Genomic DNA, 26378 nt, shown 5'->3' on the forward strand with positions numbered 1-26378 from the left:
ATAAATGTTCTGGTCATTATAAATTCACAGGAAATATTGCAACTTCTCTTATGAGAAACTCACAGGAACCATCTTGCAGCCATCTCCTACCTAGTAAAGTGCAGAAATACCTCTACCACTTGGAGGAATGCATGTTTTGGATTGAATGCCTACTAGGTAAAAATAAACTTGGGTCAAAGCCCTTAACTTTTTAACAACTTATACTTATGTAGCATGGTGGGCTGCACGGTGGCTAGCACTGCTGCCTCACAGCACCAGGGACCTCCCGGCTTGGGTCACAGTCTGCACATTCTCCCCGTGTTGCGTAGATTTCTTCCGGGTGCTGCGGTTTTCTCCCACAGTCTGAAAGACGTGCTAATTAGGTGTATTGGCCATGCTAAGTTCTCCCTCAGTGTACCCGAACAGGCACCGGAATGTGGCTTCATTGCAGTGTTAATGTAAGCCTACTTGTGACACTAATAAAATAAACATAAAAACTTAAACTTAAAAAAACACTGCTTTGGTAGAAAATTGTTCCAAGGCATTTGACAGGCACAATGAAAACAGTGGATGCTGAGGCAAGGAAGGAGTTATTGGTAATAGTCATAGAGATGGTATTCTAAATTTGGCAGACTAGGGTGTGGAAGGTGCAGAGGGGTTTGATGTAGGAATTCCAGGGCATGGGGCGTCAATGGCTAAAGACAAGTGGGTGCAAGCAAAAGGCCAGAGTCCATGAAGTAGAATTTCTGTCATGGGGGCTTAGAGCATTGGAGGAGGTTGCTGACATTGGAAGATGTAGAAGGAACCTTTCAGCTTGGAACTTTTCCCTTTGCCACTCACAACCCCTTACATACTCCCCTGCTGATCAGCACCCCCCTGCCGATCAGCTCTCCCTTCCCCTCGTGGATCTCCCCCCTTTCCTTCCCTGGCATGGCCCCATCCTCTTGGCACTGCCCCTGGCACAGCTATGGTACCCAGTGGACACTGCCAGAGTGCCTAGTGGGCACTATCAGGCTCGCACTTCTCCATGGGCACTGTCTGGCCATGCCCCACCACCTGGGGATTTCAATAGTATCCAATCTCCCCTGCTCCCCACCAGCTGTGTTTCTTGCCGGTGTGAGATCCAACCAGAGAGGCAATAAGTGCAGTGAGCCCGGACGATGCCATCCAGGACTCATTAATAACCTAACGACTAGGCGCCACGAGCCAGTAAGATCGCAGCCTATGACTCTGTGACTATTTCCGATGGCTGTAGGCCACAAGCCAGAAGTAAAAGATTTAAGGCGTTGAGCAAAGTAACTAGAGGCAACATGAGGAAAAAGGTTTTACATATCAAATAGTCAGGATTGTACTGAAATGCCTGATTGGTGGAAACAGATTCCATACTAGTTTTCAAAGGGAAATTGGATAAGTACTTGAAGGAGAAAAAACATTGCAAGGATATCGAGAAAGAACTGGTGACTGGGACTAACTGGAGTGCTCTTACAAAAAGTCATCACAGTCTCAATGGATAGGATGGCTGTATTCTATGATTTACATGCAATAAATCTGGCTCTCAGATCAAGCAAATGTGGGAGTGATTTTTTTGCTTGGGCTGACAAATGACAACATTCATGTCCCATACGTAGGAAATGGGGGTTATCATTGACTAGAAACTGAACTGGACTAACCATAGAAAATACTATACCTACAAGAGCAGGTCAGAGATTAGGAATCCTGCAGTGAGAATCAGCAACAGCCACAGGTGAGGTGCCTGAAGTTTGGAGGATGGCAAATGTTGTGCCTTCTTTTTTTAAGGAGGGCTGCAGGGAAAACCTTGGGAACTACAGGCCGCTGAGCCTAACATTTGTAGTGGGTAAGTTGTTAGAAGGTATTCTGAGAGGATCTACAGGCATTTAGAGAGGCAAGGGCTGATTAGGGACAGTCAGCATGGCTTTGTGAGTGGAAAATCATGTCTCATGAATTTGAGATTTTTGAAAGGGTAACCAAGAAGGTAGATGAGGGCAGTGCAGTTGACGTTGTCTACATGGACTTTAGCAAGGCCTTTGACAAAGCACTGCATGGTAGGTTGTTGCATAAGGTTAAATCTCTCAGGGTCCAGGGTGAGGTAGCCAAATGGATACAAAATTGGCTTGATGACAGAAGGTGGTTGTAGAGTGTTGTTTTTCAAACTGGAGGCCTGTGACCAATGATGTGCCTCAGGGATCGATGCTGGGTCCGCTGTTATTTATCATTTATATTAATGATTTGGATGAGAATTTAGGAGGCATTGTTAGTAAGTTTGCAGATGACACCACAATTGGTGGTATAGTGGACAATGAAGAAGATTATCTAGGATTGCAAGAAGATCATGATCAATTGGGCCAGTGGGCTGACGAATGGCAGATGGAGTTTAATTTAGATAAATGCGAGGTGATGCGTTTTGGTAGATTGAACCAGGGCAGGACTTACTCAGTTAATGATAGGGTGTTGGAGAGAGTTATAGAACAAAGAGATCTAGAGGTACAGGTTCATAGCTCCTTGAAAGTGGAGTCACAGTTGGACAGAATGGTGAAGAAGGCATTTGGCATGCTTGGTTTCATTGGTCAGAACATTGAATACAGGCGTTGGGACATCTTGTTGAAGTTGTACAAGACATTGGTAAGGCCACACTTGGAATACTGTGTACAGTTCTGGTCACCCTATTATGGAAAGGATATTATTAAACTAGAAAGAGTGCAGAAAAGATTTACTAGGATGCTGCTGGGACTTGATGGTTTGAGTTATACAGAGAGGCTCGATAGACTGGGATTTTTTTCCCTGGAGCTTAAGAAGCTCAGGGGTGATCTTATAGAGGTCTATTAAAATAATGAGGGGCATAGATCAGCGAGATAGTCAACATCTTTTTCCAAACATAGAGGAGTCTAAAACTAGAGGGCATAGGTTTAAGGTGAGAGGGAAGAGATACAAAAGGGTCCAGGGGGGCAATCTTTTCACACACAGGGTGGTGAGTGTCTGAAACAAGCTACCAGAGGTAGTAGTAGATGCAGGTACAATTTTGATTTTTAAAAAGCATTTAGACGGTTACATAGGTAGGATGGCTATAGAGGGATATGGCCAAATACGGGTAATTGGGACTAGCTTAATGGTTTTAAAAAAGGCAGCATTGACAAGTTGGGCCGAAGGGCCTGTTTCTATGCTGTAAACCTCGATGACTCTATGACTTTATAACTCACCACCTGACAAGTTGTCATTCAATCATTGTCGCATTTGCCAGCTCTTGGTCTTTCGCCATGTAGAGTACAGCACTTCAAGTCCATATCCAAGTACTTTTTAACTTTTATGATGTTTTTCTGCCTTTCAGGCAGTGAATTTCAAGGGTGAAAAAATTTCCCCTCCGATTCTCTCCAAACCTATCTCTTACCCTAATTCAATGCCCCGGTTAGGCATCTCTCAACCATGGGGTACACGGTATTCCTAACTATACTACCTATACACATCGGTTAGGTCTCTCCTCTGCCTTCTCTGTTCCAAACAAAACAAGCCTAGTCTAGGGAGTCTTTTCTCAATTAAAATTCTCCAGTCCAGGCGACATCCGCATAGATAATCTCTGTACCCTCACTAGTGCAATCACATCTTTCCATTGTACAGTGACCAGAACTGCATGCAGTATTCCAGGTGTAGAATAACAGTGTGGCTGGAAAGATATTTCCTCTTGTGGGAGAATCTAGAACTAGGGGTCACTGTTTAAAAATAGGGGGTCGCCCATTTAAGACAGAGATGAGGTGAAATTCTTTCTCTGAAGACCTTAAGTTATCTCCCCAAAAGTCAGTGGAGGCTGGATATTTGATTTTTCTTTAAAGCAGATGTAGATGAATTCTTGGTAAGCAATAGAGCAAAAGGCTATCGGAGGTAGGCATATGTGGAATTGAGGTTAAAATCAGATCTGGCATGATACTGAATGGCGGAGCAGGCTCAAGGGTCTGAGTCACCTACTCCTCTTTCATATGAAGTGTTTTATATGGTTCCAGAATAACCTTCCAGCTCTTATATTCAATTTCTTGGGAAGTATCCTATATGCCTTCATTGTCAACTTAGCTACTGTCCAGCCGCCTTCAAAGATTTGTGGTGTGCACTCCAAGGCCCCTGGTTCCTCTACATTTCTCAATATCCTACCAATTATTATGTATTCCTTGCCTTTTTAGTCTTCCATAAATACATTACTTCACACTTCTCCAAGTTGGATTCCATTTACCATTCTTCCTGACTAGTCTATTGATATCTTCTTGAAGTCCTACTGGTTCTGCCAGGGCTTCTGGGACTCTGACCTCATTACAGCCTTGTTCCCAATATGGAAAAAAACAGCTGAATACCACAGGTGAGGTGAGAGTGACTGCCTTTGTCATCATTTTTCACAGTATTTTCACAGTAACTTCATTGCAATGTGAATGTAAGCCTACTTGTGACTAATAAATAAACTTTAAAAATTTCATCAAGGCAACATTTGACTGAGAATGGCATCAAGGTGCCCAGCAAATTTGAAGTGGGAATCAGAGGAAACCTTTCCACTGGTTGGAATCATACTTGCAGAAAGGAAAATGGCTGTGAAAATAGCCTATATCGCAAGGGGGATAGAATATAAAAGCAGAGATGTCTTGCTGCATCTGTACAGGGCATTGGTGAGGCCGCAGCTGGAATACTGTGTGCAGTATTGGTCCCCTTATTTGCGGAAGGATATATTGGCCTTGGAGGGAGTGCAGAGAAGGTTCACCAGGTTGATACCAGAGATGAGGGGTGTTGATTATGAGGAGAGACTGAGCAGATTGGGTTTGTATTCGTTGGAATTTAGAAGGCTGAGGGGGGATCTTATAGAGACCTATAAGATAATGAAGGGGCTGGATAGAGTAGAGGTGGAGAGATTCTTTCCACTTCGAAAGGAAACTAGAACTAGAGGGCACAGCCTCAAAATAAAGGGGGGTCAGTTTAGGACAGAGTTGAGGAGGAACTTCTTCTCTCAGAGGGTGGTGAATCTCTGGAATTCTCTGCCCACTGAAGTGGTGGAGGCTACCTTGTTGAATATGTTTAAATCACGGATAGATGGATTCCTGATCGGTAAGGGAATTAGGGGTTATAGGGATCAGGTGGGTAAGTGGAACTGATCCACTTCAGATCAGCCATGATCTTATTGAATGGCGGGGCAGGCTCGAGGGGCTAGATGGCCTACTCCTGCTCCTATTTCTTATGTTCTTATGTGATTGTTGGAATAAATTGACAATCCTGCTATTGAAAACCGTTTCTTCTCTATGTACTCTATCAAAACCCCTCATCACTTTGATCATCTCAATTAAATCTCCACTTCACCTTCACTGCTTTAAAGTTTAAATTTCAGCTTCTTTAGCTTCTCTACACAGATTAATGTTCTTTGTTCCCAGTGATAATGAAGTTCTGCTTCTTCAAATTTTGCTTTGTTTTTTTGTTATGCATATTATTCAATATGTTCTGTGTTATTAAATAGTTGAGTAACTACAGGAAAGAGAAAAAGTGTTTTGGCTATTGATTTAATGTTTATACTCATTTTGATTTACCGATGTCTGATTTTCGATTCAGTAGGGTTGTCCAGTTATAGATATTTAGGCTGGAATTTTACCATCCTGCCCGCTACAGGAATCGGAGCGGGCGAGGGGCAGACCATGGAAAGGTCCGTTCACCTCGGGCAGGATTTTATGGTTTCGGGACGAGCGAGGCCGTCAAATCCCACCCTTAGTCTTTCAGTGATCTTTACTTACTATAGTCTGGCAGAAGAATAATTTGAAAATTTCCCAAAGTATGTACATTTTACTTATTTTTACTTGCAGCTAACATGTCAATAATGTGGTATTTCAAGGGTAAACTTAACATGTTTGAAATATTTTGTACATGGGAAGAAACAAGTCAAAAGAGAGACAAAAAAACAGAAACTGCTGGATAAACTTCACAAGTCTGGCAGCATCTGTGGAGAGAAACAGAGTTAACATTTCGGGTTTAAATGGCCCTTCTACAGAACAATCAAAAGAGGGACTTATTTATCTGAAGTTAACTCAGCTTTACAATCAATTACTGCTGTAGCAATGTATGACAAAACATCGCAAGCAAAACAGATAAATATGTCTAAAAATACAATAATTCAATTATTTATCACGAAGTAAGTTATCTGAAAATAACTAGTTATAGTTTCAACATTTTGAATTATCAACTGATAAATGCCTGTGAACCACTTCCAAAGTACTTCCAAAGGTGTTATTTTCCTGTGGTTTTCTTATTACTTTAAAATAAGCATTATCATTTTTGAAAGCCACATTTAATTAACTGATACAATTTAATAAAAAATAGTTAATAGTTAATATTTTTGTGAATATTTGATATGATCACTCTTTTTAAAGCCAAACTATTGAGAGAAAACATATGTGGAAAAAAATCAGATTGGCCTATGTACTACATGCCACGTTTTACATACCAGCTGTCTTTTCAAATCTGATAAAACATTGAACGTGCAGACTCTAGACTCACCTACCAAGCTTCAAGCTGAAAGATGTCAGATTATTTTGCCTAAGAAAGTTAACAAATGGAAAATGTTTTGACCTTTTGAAGAGTTTGATTACATATTCCTTGGCAATCTATGCTGACGTTTACTATACTAAAAATGCTTGCAGAACAGAATATGTTTAAACAACACAAGTCTGGATAGACATTTGAAAAATCCCAATGCAATTTATTTTAGAATAAAATATCTATTTTCTGGCAACCACTACTATGAATTATAAGTAAACCTGTATTTAATTATTGGCCATGATGTGGAGATGCTGGCGTTGGACTGGGGTAAACACAGTAAGAAGTCTCACAACACCAGGTTAAAGCCCAACAGGTTTATTTGGTAGCACTAGCTTTCGGAGCGGTGCTCCTTCCTGATGAAACTTACCTGATGAAGGAGCACCGCTCCGAAAGCTGGTGGATTGTGCTACCAAATAAACCTGTTGGACTTTAACCTGGTGTTGTGAGACTTCTTACTTTAATTATTGGACTATTGGGTCTCCTTTGGAACATCAAAGGAAAGGGTGTTTTGCACTGTATGAATTGTGTATTATCTATATAGTTAGCTTTTCTATTAGCAAATACCTATAACACTATCTTAAAGCCATGCTGCTTTATGACCTGTTAATTGAGTTGATTGAATGAGAAGATAAAGCCAAAATAGGTTGTGGAGATGAACAGCAAGTAACATGGCAGTGATTTGGAAGGAAAAGGATTGCAGAAGGATGTTACGAGATCAGTGAAAGGGAAAAGTTCAGCATCAGCTATGTATTTGATTTGATTTGATTTATTATTGTCACCTGTATTAACATACAGTGAAAAGTATTGTTTCTTGCGTGCTATACAGACAAAACATACCGTTCATAGAGAGGGAAATGAGAGAGTGCAGAATGTAGTGTTACAGTCATAGCTAGGATGTAGAAAAAGTTGTGGAGGTTACAGATAGTGTGACATGAACCCAAGATCCCGGTTGAGGCCGTCCTCATGTGTGCAGAACTTGGCTATCAGTCTCTGCTCAGCAACTCTGCGTTGTCGTGTGTCGTGAAGGCCGCCTTGGAGAACGCTTACGCAAAGATCAGAGGCCGAATGCCCGTGACCGCTGAAGTGTTCCCCAACAGAAAGAGAACACTCTTGCCTGGTGATTGTCGAGCGATGTTCAGTCATCCGTTGTTGTAGCGTCTGCATGGTCTCCCCAATGTACCATGCCTCGGGACATCCTTCCCTGAGCTGAGCAGTTGCGCACACACGAGGATGGCCTCAACCGGGATCTTGGGTTCATGTCACACTATCTGTAACCCCCACAACTTGCCTGGGCTTGCAAAATCTCACTAACTGTTCTGGCTGGAGATAATACACATCTCTTTAACCTGTGCTTAACCCTCTCTCCACTCACATTGTCTGTACCTTTAAGACTTGATTACCTGTAAAGACACACATTCCAACCATTATTTTGTAATTGAGTTTGTGTCTTTATATGCCCTGTTTGTGAACAGAACTCCCACTTACCTGACGAAGGAGCAGCGCTCCGAAAGCTAGTGGCTTTTGCTACCAAATAAACCTGTTAGACTTTAACCTGGTGTTGTGAGACTTCTTATTGTAATTTCAGAAGCCCCAGGTCTTACCAGACCTCTTTAAAACGCTTTGATTGACATAAGCATTCAATTTCATAAGGGAGATTTCCTTTTATAGCTTGAATGAGTTCAGCTGCTCTGAAAGCCTTTTGAAGTGCATTGATCGACAGGAGCATTCAATTGCACTCGGGAGATCTCCCTTTCTAGCTTAAGTGAGCCCCAGCTACTTTGATACATCTTAGAACTGCTTTGATTCACAGCTGTAGAGCAGATCAAAGAGGGAATTAGCCAGATAAAAGCTCAAGACTCAAAGGGTGGGATTCTCCCAAAAAGATTCCAAGTGTTGAATTCACGTAAAAACTGGAGTAAATCCTGCCTTTTTCAGCATGATTTCCAGAGCTGATTTCCAGAGCGAATCTCCCACACTCTGTGATGTACAGAGTGCCCTAGCGTGAAACACGATAAAAATCTGTGGGCGGGGTCTATTCCTGCTGGAGAGGCCGGCAGCACAGCGCTGAGTGGGCCACTGGGCATGCGCCAGTCTGTCGAAGCCTGCACTGCCGGCCTCCTGATCACTGGCCAGCTTGATTGCTGGCCAACCCTGTGACCCTGTATCGCTGGCTGACCCCCCCACCCCCTGATTGCTGGCCTCCTGCACGTATCCGGGCCAGCCCTGACTATCACCGCACCCCCCCCCCCCCCCCACCTCAATCCCCCACCTCACTCCAGCAGTCCCGATATCTCCTCCACCCCCATCTCACCAGCAGCCCCGGCCGCGCCGGCAGGCCTAGTGGGCAGTGCCAAGGTGCTCCCTGGGCATTGCCACTTTGCCCCTTGGGCAGTGCCGGGGGGCCATGCTGGCACTGCCAAGCTGTCAATGCCCAGGGGGCACCACCTCACCCCCAACCTTCTGGGGGCTTCCATGGCCTCCCTTCACTCCAGTGGGGCCGGGCCAGCAGCTCCCCACTTGTGGAAAGCTGTTGTAAACACCGCTGGTGTGAAACACTCCTGGTGGTGGTGGTGGTGGGGGGGGGAGGCTAGCGGGCCTGGAGACTTCAGTCCCAGGCCCTCTAATGCCATTTAAATCCTCATTAGAATAATTTATTCAGCTCCGCGCTGATTTCTGGCACGGAGCTGACGATACTGGAAAACTGGCAGCAGGAAATGCGCAGAGGCCGTGGCACCCAGCAGAAAGCCCGTTACACGGCCTCCACTTGTCTCCCGGCGCACTGCGCTGCTAAATCAATGCAGTGGACTGGGAGAATTGCCCCCAAAATGTTAGCTCTGTTCTCTATCCACAGATGCTGTCAGACCTACTGAGATTTTCCAGCATTTTCTGTTTTTGGATATGGGATTAGCCAGGTTTGTTTACACAAGGAACTAACGGTCCATTACCTGCTAAAAGCTTTTCTGACTGACAGTTCGAGGGCAGACTAAACAGTTGATTGTTGATACAATCAGTTCATTCTCCATTAAGCCTGAAGTGCAACTTCTTTTCACCACACCTGTTCTGTCTGGCCCCATTTTTTCAAACTGCAGATTTATCTTGGTGTGGTAATTGGTTGTACTTCAGGCTGCAAGATGGTAGACAGTGGTCTTCCCCAAAGATCAGTGGTAGGACCATGGTTTTTTTGATATATACAGATGTCTGAGATATTGGAATATGCTGTAAATTTTCAATATTTGCCAATAATATCAATCTTGGAGGTGTGGCAAACCATGAGGTTGATACCTGTTGCCTGAAAGAAGACATATACTGGCAGAATGGGCAGTTAACTGGAATTTAATACAAAGAAGTGTGAGGTGATGGATTTGGGCAGAAGGCATAGGTTATATACATATATACTGAATGGCACAATTCTCAAGAATATGCAGAGTCAAAAGAGCCTATGAATTTGTGTGCATATAATGTGGCAGGACATACAGCGAAAGTAGTTAGTAAAACATACCGGGTCTTCGATTTCACAAATAGTGATTTGAGTACAAAAGCAAGGAAGTCATTCTCAACCTTTATAAAGCTCTAGTTAGGTCACCTCACTTCAGGAAGAATGTGAGGTTCTGTGAAAGGGTGTGAAGGATATTTGTGAGCATGGTTTCTGGTGGGGTGAAGGATTTAAGCTACAAGGTTAGGTTGGAGAAATTTGGAGTTGTTTTCCTTAAAGGAAAGGAGGGGAGATTTGATCAAAGTGTACAAGATAACAGGTTTAGATAGGCTAAACAAATAAACGCTATTCTCATTAACTGATGGTACAAGAAAATGTGAGGAAGAACTTTTTTATGCAGCAGGTGATAATGACCTGAAACACTCTGCCTACAAGACTGGTGGAAGTGGAGACGATCATTGATTTCAAAAGCAAATTAGATGGGCTCTTGAGGTGTTGTCCGGTGTATTTCTAATATCCTGCAGACTCATTCAACCAGCCCTGTGTATAATAGATTTTACTCAAACACCTCTGCATATATCAGGCAAAAGGACTATGTACACGAATCAATAATAAGTAACCAAGTCACAACTTTATTCCAAACAGTAAAAGACTTAAGTTTTACAACTTTAACAATTCTCTCCCTCTTTCTTCTCGGCCTTTTGGCTAAGATCAAGTGTAGTATGGATTGGATGCTGCACTTCGTTGAGGTCATTAGGTTACACTGAAGCTTCATATGTTTCATATGAAGCAATTTTTAAAAGCGGCATCTTGGCCTTTTGGCTAAGATGCAAATGAGCTCAAGTGTTGGAGGAGGAACCTCCCCCTTCTCCAATCAGCTTGGCTCATGTAGATCGGGCCCAGGACAGGGTGATTTTGGTCGCTCGCCCTGTCTTGTCAGCCTGGATCTGAAATGTCTCAACTTGTTGAGACTCTGAATTGGATTTGATTTGATTGAATTGGAAAAGTATATTTAAAAAAAATTCTCTCCCTCTCTAGCAAATTGATCATTCAGAAATTCGTACACTACCCCGGATCCTCGCGATTCCTTCAGTACGTTGAACTCTTAAGTCTGTCGCTCTCTCTCTCTGGTCTGAAGGCAAGCTGCTCTTGTCGCTGCCATATCCTGACACGCTGCTAGTATAGGTTTCTTATACCTGTCTGGCTACCTTCCGGAATCTTCCGAGGATTTGGCCTATCAGTGCTTAGGTCTGATTAGTTTCACATCATTGTTGATGGGTTTCAATGGGTGTTAATGCGTTTCAATGGTGGACCCTTTGTGTTTGTGCGCTACATACCTAGATGTCTGGATTCAACTTCTAATATGCATTGAATCTTGTTTCACTGATGCATGTCTGTGCCACGTATATAGTGATGGTTTGTTTCTTAGGAAGTGTATAACTGTCCTTTTACACATGCTAATGTGTCCTGGAGCATTTTTGGTTTTCAATTGTCTAAGTTCGAATCTTGTAAACGGCCTGCCTCTAGGCAGACTGTTTTGGACTGAGGTAATCATAGCTTACCTTGCTTTAAGGCCAATTTTTATGTCAGTTTCTACATCATTTTGCTGTGCCTGCACCCCTGGCCTGATGCTTGTCTGCAGCTGGCCTCCCCCCAACGATTCCACCCTACTCAAGCAGTCACAAGCTGCTATGGAGGCAAAGTGGTTAGCACTGCTGCCTCACAGCACCAGGGATCCGGGTTCAATTCCCAGTTTGGGTCACTGTCTGTTTGGAGTTTGCACGTTCTCTCTGTGTCTGCATGGGTTCCTCCGGGTGCTCTGCTTTCCTCCCACAGTCTGAAAGACGTGCTAGTTAGGTGCATTGACCCGAACAGGCACCGGAATGTGGGACTCGGGGAATTTCACAGTAACTTCATTGCACTCTTAATGTAAGTCTTACTTGTGACTAATAAATAAACTTTGCTTTATTTTAAAGTAAACTTACAGGGCTCCAGGGATGGGATTGGCTGGATTCCTCTACAGAGAGCTGGCGTGGTCTTGATGGACTAAATGGCCTCTGTTTTGACTCTGAAATTCTATGAATTGTTAAGACAATAATAAGTTGTAATACAAAGAGACTTCTTTAGTAGATTCATTAAAATGTTATCTTAAAAGTGTTTACACCTTTTGCTTTAAAAAGCCTGTTCTATGCACAACCAATCATAAAACTAAGCAGGGCCCAAATAAAACTGAATACAGGAGCATTTATACTACAACTTCAGTTGTGAAAATGAATGTTCTCTTCAAAGACACAATAAAAACTCTATTGTATTTTATTAGTTAGATAGCCTTTGGTCAAAAATATTATATTCTATGCCACATGTTCCTTAAAACAAAGTACTTGACACCTGATTGTTAAATGGTTCTTTATTAATTAAAAGCAATTACATAAAAAGACTAACAAAAGTAATCATCCATTTGATATGTCAATACAATATATCTGATACTAAACTATTTTTTGTGATTCGTGTGATAATGGACCACGTTATGTTGTTTATCAAGATATGTGTGCAAGATATTAAAGTGAAAGTTTTTAAGCAAATCTGTTTCAAGATGACTTTTCCAATAATTAACCAAATGTATTCAGAATAACAAGGATATAAGGAAATGCAAAACAAATCACTATTTGTTAATTGTAGAACAATCAGGTAAGGATTTAATCTCAGAATATTATTCACACAAAACAACAATATAATCACCAGGAAGAGTCCAGTTATTTATTATTACTATTATGATTATTGATAATTCAAAAAACATGTTGATGATGATGAAAGACAGTAGAAATATAATTAGAAGGATGAGTGTAACTGTAAAATTAACCCCCATGTTATTACAAGAAAAGTACAATTATTATTAGTCACTAGCTGGGTACTATTTTAAGTTTATCATGTCATACCACAGATGAGGGTCAAATCCAATGATTTGCTGTTTCCCTTTTTGGTTGGAAAAAGAATGTTCAAGAACTTCTATAATTATAATTGTTTGGTAAAGTCATTGGCTATTGCAGTTAAAGACCAACATACATGCTAAACTGCTTTGTGGAAGCTACTAGGTTACCAAAAATTTGTTTCCCCATCTCTTTTACCATCAATTTACAATTATTTTACCACATCTCTTATCAAAATTACATGGATTATTATCCCGAGAGCTACTTGAATAATGTTGAAATAATGTTCAAAAGGTTGCTCTTTAAAAATGAATATTAAAATGATGTTTATTTATAAACATATAGAATCTTTCCACCGTTGTCAGGAAAACCCAAAGATAAAGTGGCTACTGTTGGTGGAATAATGTAATTCTCTCTTGATAAAGCCACTTTTTGTGTGAAGGAGCTTTGAAATATCCAAATATTTGCATTTAGTAATGTAAATTGGACAGAAAGGTATGAATTTAATGCTGAGAAATGAAATATATATTTTGATTTGAGAGACAAAGACTGTGATAAGATTCAAATGATTCCTGGTTTCTTTGTTTCATAAAGTCAAGATGAACACTGTTAAGATGCTGACCATTTGCTTGCCAGTTGATATAATTTATGCATTTTGCCTCTCTTTCTGAGAAACCAAAATTCTACTGTGAATTGGAATTAAATCAACTATCTTAATGACAACTGGACTTGTTTTAATTTGGATGAGGGTTTGGGAGAGGAAACACTTGCCTATACAATCAGAAGTTACAGTAACAGAAAGCCTTATGAGAGCTGAAAGGCAACATTGCATTGTATGCTTTTTTTCCTTTAAACTCATCACAGTTCTGTAATTAGTGACTATTCCCATCCATTTAAAGGCACCAAGGGCAATATTTTATTAGAATGGGTACTTGAAGTGAAATTCCTCTTTTATCAACCTGGCAACAAATTCCGACTCTTTGAAATCATACATTCATGATTACGTTATGATGTAAGTCATGTATTCCCACAATTTTGCAATTTGTTAATTGTGGAGGAAAACATGTTTTTCCTGTTTTTGTTAAAAAGAATTTCATGCTTCATGTTACTTAATTTATTATGTTTGCGTACATAGTTTATTTTCTGAAGTTTCCAAACTGCACTCCATAAGCACCAGAGACGCATCGAAAAGAAGCTGGCTGAATTTCCCAGTGCTTCACTGGATTGCCAAAAAGACTGATTCCACTGTAGAGCATCTTCTTAATGCTTGATTCCTTTGGACAGAAGTCATCTACTTCAATTTTGCTAATATTGTTATTATGGAGATACAATGCCTGTTTAAAACAGATTTGAAAAAAAAAGCTGAAATGGCTGCATTTGAACATTGTAAAAATTTAGTCAGAAGTGTTTTATACTTATTTAGTGTGGGCTTACTTTCATAACATTAAATGCAGTTTGATTCCCAGTAACATAAGTATTTTTTCAGATAAGTGACTTAAGCTACTGCTTGGAAACTGAGCAGAAACCATTTTCTTGTCAATATGCATCAACTTTATTACTTAGCATTGGCCAGAAGGCTGTAGGCTACAAAGAGACATAGATAGGATGCAAAGCTGGGCTGAAAAATGGCAAATGGAGTTTAACCCTGATAAATGTGAGGTGGTTCATTTTGGTAGGACTAATTTAAATGTGGATTACAGGGTCAAAGGTAGGGTTCTGAAGACTGTGGAGGAACAGAGAGATCTTGGGGTCCATATCCACAGATCTCTAAAGGTTGCCACTCAAGTGGATAGAGCTGTGAAGAAGGCCTATAGTGTGTTAGCTTTTATTAACAGGGGGTTGGAGTTTAAGAGCCGTGAGGTTATGCTGCAACTGTACAGGACCTTGGTGAGACCACATTTGGAATATTGTGTGCAGTTCTGGTCACCTCACTATAAGAAGGATGTGGAAGCGCTGGAAAGAGTGCAGAGGAGATTTACCAGGATGCTGCCTGGTTTGGAGGGTAGGTCTTATGAGGAAAGGTTGAGGGAGCTAGGGCTGTTCTCTCTGGAGCGGAGGAGGCTGAGGGGAGACTTAATAGAGGTTTATAAAATGATGAAGGGGATAGATAGAGTGAACGTTGAAAGACTATTTCCTCGGGTGGATGGAGCTATTACAAGGGGGCATAACTATAGGGTTCATGGTGGGAGATATAGGAAGGATATCAGAGGTAGGTTCTTTACGCAGAGAGTGGTTGGGGTGTGGAATGGACTGCCTGCAGTGATAGTGGAGTCAGACACTTTAGGAACATTTAAGCGGTTATTGGATAGGCACATGGAGCACACCAGGATGATAGGGAGTGGGATAGCTTGATCTTGGTTTCAGATAAAGCTCAGCACAACATCGTGGGCCGAAGGGCCTGTTCTGTGCTGTACTCTTCTAGAATCCATCAGTTATCTGTCCTAATGCAGCACATCCTTGCCATCAAAAAAAATCAATAAGCTGCTGCTGTTGCTTTGCCCAGTTTAATTAGATGACGTGATTTCCAGTTGAAAGTAGTTGTAGTAAGAGAAGTGACACTTTTTTTAAAATTTTCTGCCTGGAACTAAGTTTGGTGGGACTGAGGAAGATATTTTATGCCTCGTCGTCCTCTCTCCTCCTCTCCATCCCCCCCCCCCCCCCCCCCCCCCCCCCCGGCCCCCCTCGCCCTCCCTCCCGCATTCCCAAATGAATTTGGAGCAGCAATAGGCCATTTGGCCCCTCGGGCCTACTCTGCTATTCGATAAGATCATTTCAGATCTGAATTGCGACCTTAATGCCACTTTTCTGCCAAACCCGATACCTTTTGTCTCCCCTGTTAGTCAAGAATCTACCTACCTGTGCCTTAAAAACATTCAATGACTCTGCCTCTACCACTCTCTGGGGTACAGAGTTCCACAGACTCTCAACCCTCTAAAATTCTCCCCATCTTTGTCTTAAATGAAAGATGTCTTATTTTTAAACTACGAGCCCCAAATTCTAGTCTCTCTCAGAAGGGGAAACAATCCCTCGGTATCCACCCTGTCAAATCCAATTAGAATCTTACATGTTTTAATAAGATCATCTCTCATTCTTTTAAACTCCAATGGGTACAGGTCCAAATTGTCCAAATTTTCCTCATCCCAAGAATCAGTCGGAAAAGATAAGCTAGTCCATTGATCCTGTGCCATGCAGTCATGAAAGATCTGATGGCCTCTAACATCATATGATTCTCCTCTTCCTTCCACCACTGCTGGCTTAATTGATATTTCTTTACATTAACAATGTCAGCTTAGTTGAACACAACAATATTAATTTACCAACAATTGATAACTGCAAACCGCTTTTTTAAATGCCTCTTCCCTGTCCCAATCACATTCATCTCCAACAAGTATGAGGAATTCATGACTGTCACTAAGACCGACACAATCTGATCAGCTGCCTCTGTTGCATTACTACTTTCTACTAGCCCACCTGACCAGACTTCATTTAATGTTCAATTCTGCTCTAGCCCTGAACTCGCATCTTTCTCTTCTACCCTGTCATGTACCCTCTTTGAACTCTCCTTGTCAATGAAACCCACCTTCTATTCCCTTGATCCAATTCCCACAAACTGCTGATTGCCTAACTTCCCTTCCTGGCGAACTGATATTGTAAGTGGTCCAAATCCTCGAATGTTCTGTCACCTCTTAAGTTATTATTTCGTGGGATGTGAGCGCTTCTGGAAAGGCCAGCATTTGTTGCCCACCCCTAAATGCCTTTGAAGTGGATGGCTTCAGGGGGCAGTTAAGAATCAACCACATTGTTGGAGTCACATGTATGCCAGACCAAATAAGGAAAGCAGATTTCCTTCACTAAAGGGAGATTAGTGAACCAGATGGACTTTTACAACAATCTATGGTAATATCATGGTCATCATTACTGAGACATGCTTTTAATTCCAGATTTTGTTTTTATTAATTGAACTGAAATTCCACCAGCTATCATGGTGGGATTTTAACCCATGTCCCCTGAGCATTAGCCTGGTCCTCTGGATCACTAGTTCAGTGACATGACCACTGTGCCACTGTCTCTTGAATCCCTTCTCATATTTTGCAGAACTCTACATTTGAATCCCTCCAATCAGGTGTTTGCTCCTGCCACAGTATCTGGAACAGTTTTTATCAAAGCCACAAATAAACATGTGACTGTGACAAATATTAACTTCCCCTCCTTGTCTTTTTTGACCTGTCTGCAACCATTGACACGGATGATCATACTCCTCCAAATACCTCTCCACTGCCTTCCAGCTGGGTGTGACTACTCACATCTGGTTCTGTTCTCATCCTAATAATTTTAGTCAGAGAGTTACTTGCAATGGCTTCTCTTCCTGCTCCTGCACCATTACCTCTGATTTCCTCCAAGGACTTTGCTTGGTTCACTCCTGTTTCACAGCAGTGATGACACCACCATAGTGGGTCAGATCTCAGACAATGACGAGACAGAGTACAGGAACAAGATAGAGAATCTCGTGAACTGGTGCGACGACAGCTTCTTCCTTGCTGCCATCAGACTTTTGAATGGACCTACCTCGCACTAAGTTGATCTTTCTCTACACCCTAGCTATGACTGTAACACTACATTCTTCACTCTCGCCTTTCCTTTTCTGAATGGTATGCTTTATCTGTATCGCATGCAAGAAACAATACTTTTAATACATGTGACAATAATAAATCAAATCACTTAGAACATTACAGCGCAGTACAGGCCCTTCGGCGCTCGATGTTGCGTCGACCAGTGGAACCAATCTAAAGTCCCTCTAATCTACACTATTCCAATATCATCCATATGTTTATCCAATAACCATTTGAATGCCCTTAATGTTGACGAGTCCACTACTGCTGCAGGCAGGGCATTCCACGCCCTTACTACTCGCTGAGTAAAGAACCTACCTCTAACATCTGTTCTATATCTCTCACCCCTCAATTTAAAGCTATGTCCCCTCGTGCTAGCCAACACCATCCGAGGAAAAAGGCTCTCACTATCCACCCTATCTAATCCTCTGATCATCTTGTATGCCTCTATTAAGTCACCTCTTAACTTTCTTTTCTCTAACGAAAACAACCTCAAGCCCCTCAGCCTTTCCTCATACGATTTTCCCACCATACCAGGCAACATCCTGGTAAATCTCCTCTGCACCCTTTCCAACATTTCCACATCTTTCCTATAATACGGCGACCAGAACTGTATGCAATGCTCCAAATGCTGCCGCACCAGAGTTTTGTACAGTTGCAGCATGACCTCCTGGCTCCGAAACTCAATCCCTCTGCCAATAAAAGCTAACACACCGTACGCCTTCTTAACAACCCTATCAACCTGGGTGCCAACTTTCAGGGATCTATGCACATGGACACCCAGATCCCTCTGTTCATCCACACTACCAAGTATCTTACCATTAGCCCAGTACTCTGTATTCCTGTTACTCCTTCCAAAGTGAATCACCTCACACTTTTCCGCATTAAACTCCATTTGCCACCTCTCAGCCCAGCTCTGCAGCTCATCTATGTCCCTCTGTAACCTGCCACTTCCCTCCGCACTGTCTACAACTCCACCGACTTTAGTGTCATCCGCAAATTTACTAATCCATCCTTCCATGCCCTCATCCAGGTCATTAATAAAAATGACAAACAGCAGTGGCCCCAAAACAGATCCTTGCGGTACACCACTAGTAACTGAACTCCAGGATGAATATTTGCCATCAACCACCACCCTTTGTTTTCTTACAGCTAGCCAATTCCTGATCCAAACCACTAAATCACCCTCAATCCCATGTGTCCGTATTTTCTGCAAAAGCTTACCATGGGGAACCTTATCAAATGCTTTGCTGAAATCCATATACACCACATCAACCGCTTTACCCTCATCCACCTCTGGTCACCTTCTACATTCTACTCCTTGGCGCCATCATCTAAAGGCACAGCAATAGTTTTCACATGTTTGCTGATGAGGCCATCACCTCTTCCGACTCCTCCACAAAATTATGCTAAATTATCAGACTGTTTATCTGAGATCCAGCACTGGTCCCACAGAAATTTCCTCCAGTTCAATGTAGGGATGACTGAAGCCATTGTTTTAGGTCTCCATTCCAAACTCCATTCCGTAGCTATTGATTCCATCTATCTTCTTGACAACAATCTGAAATTAAACCGGTCTGTTCACAAACTTGGTGTTACATTTGATCCTCAGATTTCTATCTCCACAGCATTGTTCGCTTTTGCCCCATCTCAGTTCATCTGCTGCTGAAATCCTCACCCATGCCTTTATTACCTATAGGCTTGACTATTCCTGGCTGGTCTCCCACGTTCTACCCTTTGTAAACTCAAGGTAATCCAAATTGCTGTAGCCCATGTCTTCATTCGCAATGAGCTCTGTTCCTTCCATTCCTGTGCTTGTTGACCTATATTGGCTCCAGGTCAATCAGTGTTTTGATTTTAAAATTCTCATTGTTGTTTCAAAATCACCACGTGGCCTTGCCCCTCCTTATCTCCAAAATACCAACCCCACAATCCACTGAGATATCTGTGCTCCTCTAACTCTGGTTTCTTCTGCATTCCTAGTTATAATTGCTCCACCGTTGGTGGCTATGCCTACAGTTATCTAAGCTCAGGTTCTGGAATTCCTCTTCTTCAGAAACTTGCTTTCCTTCTTTACGACACTCCTTAAATCATATCTCTTTGATCAGGCTTTTAGTCATCTGACCTAATAGCTCCTTATGTGGCTCAGTGTCAAATTTTATTTGCTTCTGCTTCTGTGAAGCACCTTGGGACATTTTCTGATGTTAAAGACACGATATAAATATTAGTTGATGTTTTAAAGGTTTTTACCCTACTTTAATAGATTCTGTTATTATGTCTGTTATGCAAAATCACACATTCATATTTGGATATCCATTTGCCTTTCGTAGTATGCTTCAGTTTTTCATAATTATTGTTCAAAAATGTGGAAATCGAATAAAATAAATTGTTCGACTGAACTGTTTGTTGTTTACCTGCAGATACTTGAGGTTCTTTAGAGCAGCAGGCACTTTCCTAACTTTATTGTTCTCCAAATGAATCTGCCTGAGATTAGGAAGATAAGCCAAGCTTCCGTTTTCAATCTCTTTAATTTGGTTGTGGGACAAGTCCAGTCTGCAACATAAAAGCAAATGACTATATGTTAGTACAAGGGACATGCTTTTTAAAGAGCTTTATTGATCATCTTATTCACAGGCACAAACTCTTTATGCTACCTGTAGCATCAGTAACACATGTAGATGATGCTTTATAGGAATTTTTAGTTTCTAAGATGTCATATTTTACCTGTCACAAACTCAATCTGGCACCTGACAGACAAAATGATTGTATTTATTGATTTTGCTTCTCGAGCTCTTGGTGGCACTATTAAATTAATCATCTCATTTCTATTAAGACTCTTTTGAGATATCCTATATTGTGTCTTCTGAAAGTTCATATGTGCTACATCTATTGCATTCCCTTAATCTATCCAATCAGCCACTTTGTAAACTATGTTGAATAAGTCAAACACAGCTAACCTTATTTGTGAACTATAGTGTAGAAGACAAACACGTTTGCTTTGATCTTTTTTCATTGAGAGCCCATTCAGGCAAGGAATATCAGACCTGAGGAATGAAATATTATTCCTACCAACATCCACCTCATTAGGGTTCTTTGCACTTGTTTGGATTTTCCACTTCCCAAACCAGCAAACTTTGTTTGTATATTCGAAACTGTATTCGAAACAGTGGGCTTAAAAATTGAATTTTAATTTCTCCACTTCATCCCAATTACAACCTTATAACCTGTCGGTGCTTGCTGTTATTAAGCAGTAAAGTAGACAGCAGCAACTTCTTGTCATCATGTTGGTTACAGAACATATCTGTAAAGGAAGTTTTCATTGTCTACTGTATGTTGACAACAAATCTATTAATTAGTTGTAACTATATACACAGAAACAGTAAAGGATACGGGCAAGGAGCTATCTCCATGTTTGGATCTTCACACATCACTGGCCAACGCCACATAGATTCTAGGTCTGGGTCATGTGCCACTTTACATCATTGTATGGGAAGTACTGTACTCAGTCCCAGATTAATCCTGGGTGAAATTTCCCCCGAAAATTGCAATGTCGGGTTCTGACTGAAAACTAGCATGTTTCTTTCCAAAGAAAGTGGCAGGTTTTCTTTCAAGATCTTATAACACTGTGTCAAAAAAAAGAGGGTGGAGGGTGCGTGTTTTCCACCGTCATTCCTGAGGAGTGGGGCTTAAAGACGCCAGCAAGGCCGGCTCCACAAGAGAGCGCCTCAATCTCAAATTGTAGTTAAAAAAAAACCCTGCTTCCCCACCACCTCATTGTTGGCTATGGGGCAGCAGATTTCCCCCCCCCCCCCCCTCCCTCCACAATGCAGGCATTCGCCTCCTATCCCCCACCTCTCAACATAATGGGAAGTTTCCAATGGGGTTCCCTAGAGGTCCCGCGACTGGTAGTGCTAGGAGCAGTTTCCAGCCGTTTCCCTTCCCACCCTGGGGCTATAATCATCTCTGAACCCCCGTCGGAAGCTATGGCTTAAAGCCGTTCCTACATATTTAAATTGATCAGGTTCCAGCCCTCACTGGGTGTGAATGTGACTATATATGTACAGGGGAGGGATGGAGAAGATCTCATTCTGAGATCTCCCGGCACAAATACCATTATCGCCCACTAAGGATTTGTGTCTGCAGCAAACAGGGCCATGAAATTGCCCCCTCCCGTATATACCAGACCCTTATACTGTACTTCTGGCCTCCACGCAAATACAGTTAATTGTGGAAATCAGGGCATTGCTGTCTGAGTTGCCTTGATCCTCCATGAGCTTCACCACACTGATATTGTGGTGAGAGATTTAGCATTCACCTACATTTGATGGCATGAAGTTGGCATACTTGTTCATTGGATAGTCACCAAACATGCCAGAAAAATTGAGAGCTTGTCCATTCAAGTGTAAGTGAATTCTTAATGGTGTGTTAGGTCTTAATTACTGCCAAACAATCTCTATAACTGTAAATCTACTTGTGTAAATATGGAGTCCCATTCCTTCAAAGTGAAATTAATGTTGGAGATTTTAAAAATTGAAAAAAAGTTTTTTTTTAATTCTCTCTTTTATCTTTGTCCCATCTTTCTTTACTTCCATTATCTGATTTTAAAATTGAATTAGATATTCTAATTTACACTTCCTGGTTTAGAAACTGTGTGCCTCATTAAGAGCTTTTTAATTTGATTAAGAAACATATTATTGCTTGCCCTGTTGACACAGATCTTGGATTCCCTGAAAGGGCATCCTGCTGTTCTGGCTGTCTCATTACCACAAATTACAGTGCAAAAGCCCAAACAAAGATTCAGGCAAGTTTAAGTGCAATATATGGCAAGTATCATCTTGTTCACCACTGACTGAAAGTCCTGGACCACATTACAATCCATACTGCTATCCATTCTCTTCTCTCTTTAAATTGTTTTGTGTTTTCCTTTGTAATTTCTCAGTTCACAAGTACATACAAAATAACATTTCTAAGGAATTGACATCACATTTGAAGTTTTTTAAAAGGAAAAAAGTGTTACCTGTACAAATCTTTGTATCGTCTAAAATCTTCAAGTTCTATTGATGAAATTTTATTGTGATCAAGGTACAGCTCATACAGGTTGGAAGGTAAATCTTTGGATGCAAAATTGAGTATAATTAGTACAAATAATCATGGATACAGTGGGCCAGGTGCAAATAATTTCTGGACACTTGGAGATGAGAGTGTTCTGCCTGGAGTTTAGGCTATGATATGTTCATTAGAGTCTTTTGGGTTCAGTGGTGCCTGGTCATTGAATAGCTTAGATTCTCTGATCAGCGGCTGAATGGTCAGAGGTCACAGAGAGAATTATATTAAGGGTGCCAATTTCAGCTAATTCCAGTCGTGCAGACAATGGCTAAAGTGCACTTTGTGTTGTAAATGTTTCAGTAATGGAATTAGAGGGAGCTAGGCTAGCTTGAGGTTACATTAAGAAATTAATTTAAGCTTATATTTCAAGAGATAGCAAGTGACATATGTATTATTTTAAGTTAATGGAGAAGTTAGAAAAATGCATATTTCATTGTTATGCTGTTTTTTGATCATTCAAAAATCTTAAGCATAAAAACAATCTGTTAATTTGAGGAATTGGGTTCTCAAACTTAACAAGTAAATATATCCAGTCAACCTTGCAAAGTGAATCGAATTATATAGCAGACCATGGTATTATTCCAGTAGCTGGTGTACAAAGTAAATATTTTCTGGTATAATGTCTGTGTCTCACCATTATTTACTTTGACACTCAGTGAACTTCAGATTGTTGGGGATAGATGCAGATGGAAATACTTGACTACAATCCAAAAAAGTAATTATTTTTCACTGATTATACAATCTCTGTAATGGCTTCAGGTGGCTACTTGGAACAAAACAGGCTGAGATACGCTTTCAAACTCCACAGGATGTTTTAAACTCAAGTAGAAAAACAGTGAAATGTTTACTCAAACAAAAACTGCTAGATGCTTGTGTTTGAAATAAATAACCTTAATTAACCTTATTAAAACCTTATAAATAACCATGCTTGGATACATGGCACACATAAAACATATGTTGTGAAGCTATTGTGTATCAGATCAATCTTGGACATTTCCTTTGAGTAAACCTATTTTTTTAAAAATCGAATTTGCAGAAAAAATATACCTTGCTGCATCATAGCCAAAAGATGTATTTTCTATTTTGACATAGGGTTCCTGAAGTAGGTATTGAATTTCTCAGCATTGACTAGGGACAGAAGTGTGTGGTGGCTAATGTGTTGAATGAGCAATCCAAAGGTCATAAATTCAATAAATCTGTGAACTAGCACCATATAAAGCTGCCAACCTGCTGTAAATCAATAATTTGTTTCTTCATGGCCTTCAAGGAAAAAGAAAGACTTATATTTACGTAATGCTTTTCTCTTCTACCAGATGTTCCAAAGTGCTTCACAGCCAATTAAGAAGTTGTGAAGTGTTATCACTGTTGTTCTGTAGGAAACACAGCAGCCAATTTAGCACAGCAAATTCCCTCGAACAGCAATGTGTTAAGTAACTGATGGTCTGCTTTTTGAAATGTTGATTGAGGGATAAGCACTGGCCAGGACACCACGGATTACTCCCATTCCCTTGTTTAAAAGGGTATGAGATCTTGTACATCCAGAGCAGGCAGATGGATGTTGATTTAACTTTTCATCCTAAAGAGAGCGGCCAGAATCACCGGCCGTTCATGGCAGCGGGATTCTCTGGTCCTACCGATGGCGCCACCCCCACCACAGGTTGCCCAGCAGTGTAAAGTGGCTTCAATGGGAATTCCCATTGACAGCAGAAGGACCAGAGGATCCCGCCGCCAGCAATCGGCGTGCTGCCTCCCACGATTGAAAAAAATGCTGAGGGGAGGCCAGTGAATCTTGCCCATCATCTTCGACAGTGAAGCAATCCTTCAGTACTGCACTGGAATGCAGCATAAATGATTGTGCTTAAGTTCTGGAGTGAAACTTGAACCCAGAATCTATGAGAGGTGAATATGGTACCAACTGAGCCAAGACTGGCAGGATCTGCCATCCATACCCAGTCTGGCCTGCATGTAAGATTCAGATTGCCTCGTTTACCTATCTTTTCATCATTTAATGTGGTTTATTAATGCAAAGTGTATGTCTTGCTTGCTGGATTCTTCTCTGCTGTAATGAATTGGTCAAAAACTGATTAGGCTCCCTTAGTTAAAATTTGCAAGGTGGCTGAAGACCGTAATTTTGGAGTAGCCACAGGATGAAGGTGCAGTTTCTGGATACAGAAAGCTATTTATAAACTGCTGAAATTTTGTGCATGTACCTTGTGATATACAAAAACTCATCTTATTCCCTTGAATATCTTTACTTGTCCTAGCTCCACAAGAAATACCAGTAGTAAATTAAATTATCAACTAAACTTACTTTTGGGAACTGAAGATAGTTTTGCCTGTGAAATTCGTATGTAAATCAGTCTCACCACCCCGTCAAATGCATCGGGTTCTATGCCAGTGGTATCAAGTGGATTTCCACTCATTTCTGTAATTCAAAGTACCAGTTATTAATAATTATGCCTCTATATATATATATATATATATATATACATATATATAAAGTCAATTCCTGTTGTAATATACTTGAGAGATTAATATAGCAGCTATATTTCTATATCTCGGCACACTTTGATGGGGGATGTCAGGATCTTTGTGTGGACATTTACTAGAATGGTATCAGGAGTGCGCGGCTTCAGTTACCTGAACAGAATGGAGCAGTTGAAGGGATTCAAAAAAGATTTAATAAAAGTATTGAAAATTATAAAGGGTTCTGATAGAACAATTAAGGAGAAGCTGTTTCCATTGCTGAGTCTGGCAACCAGATGATACAAATTAAAGGTCATAGACAAAAAATATTTTTTTTTTTTGTTGGTTAAATCATTGTGATCTGAAGTGGGCTGCCTCCTGTGCTGTATCATTCCAAGATTCAATAAACAGACACTGGGTAAAAATTAATGTCCCACCTATAGATGAGTTTGGAAACGGGCAAGAGTGCCTTTTGATTAGGTGGGAGGGTGCCAGGTGGGACCCTGTCTTCTTCCTGTTCTGCCACCTGGACGCCAGTTGAGACCCCTTAGCCACTTGCAAGCTTGTCCTGTTGTTTTCTGGGTGGGAGATCACGGGGACTCCCTTGTTCCCAGGCCTTCTTTTCCCAATTGAAAAACCTGGTACAGAGAAGGGTGTGACCTTCTTAAAGTCATCCCCTGCCCTTGCAACCAAATCCGCCTCCCCGTTCTTGTCAGTGCCCCTTTCCCTCCCCTGTAGGGGAGGCAATGACCTAGTGCTATTATTGCTAGACTATTAATCCAGAAACTCAGCTAATGTTCTGGGGACCCATGTTCGAATCCCACCACAGCAGATGGTGGGATTTGAGTTCAGTAACAAATATCTGGAATTACGAATCTACTGATGACCATGAAACCATTGTCGATTGTTGGAAAAACCCATCTGGTTCACTAATGTCGTTTTAAGGAAGGAAATCAGCTGACCTTATCTGGTCTGGTCTACATGTGACTCCAGAGCCACAGCAATGTGGTTGACTCTCAATTGCCTCGGAAAACTAGAGATGAGCAATAAATGCTGGCCAGCTAGCGACACCCATTCCCACGAATGAATAAATACCTGAATATGAATAAATGCTAACCTCTATCTGGAGATACAGCAGCAAACCTTGTGGAAGTCTTGTGTGTAATACTAGCAATGGCCATCACTGCTGGTGGCACTGCCAGTATTAGGGAGCTGCTGGCCTATGATTGGTTGGCAGCTCTCAGGAGTGGAACTTCAACCCTACTTGAGGCTTGATTTTCGAGAGGCACA

General features: G+C 41.3%; 2 protein-coding genes and 1 non-coding gene across 5 annotated transcripts in view; 2 read left to right on the top strand and 1 right to left on the bottom strand.

The window, feature by feature from the left end:
- Nucleotides 1-26378, top strand: part of cenpp (centromere protein P) — a 282096-nt gene that overhangs the window by 124953 nt on the left and 130765 nt on the right. The gene's annotated exons all lie outside the window — the stretch shown is intronic.
- Nucleotides 10665-10858, top strand: LOC144491952 (U2 spliceosomal RNA). Its single transcript, XR_013497526.1, has one exon. It is a non-coding gene; the product is annotated as a U2 spliceosomal RNA (small nuclear RNA).
- Nucleotides 12377-26378, bottom strand: part of aspn (asporin (LRR class 1)) — a 31726-nt gene continuing 17724 nt past the window's right edge. The window contains exons 4-7 of the mRNA XM_078209763.1: nt 24934-25047; nt 22534-22627; nt 19931-20069; nt 12377-14240 (exon numbers count right to left, since the gene is read on the bottom strand). Coding sequence (XP_078065889.1) covers nt 14043-14240; nt 19931-20069; nt 22534-22627; nt 24934-25047 — 545 coding nt within the window. The 3' untranslated portion in view covers nt 12377-14042. The remainder of the gene's footprint in view (nt 14241-19930; nt 20070-22533; nt 22628-24933; nt 25048-26378) is intronic.

Source organism: Mustelus asterias, chromosome 3, assembly GCF_964213995.1.
Source record: "Mustelus asterias chromosome 3, sMusAst1.hap1.1, whole genome shotgun sequence".
Classification (NCBI taxonomy): domain Eukaryota; kingdom Metazoa; phylum Chordata; class Chondrichthyes; order Carcharhiniformes; family Triakidae; genus Mustelus; species Mustelus asterias.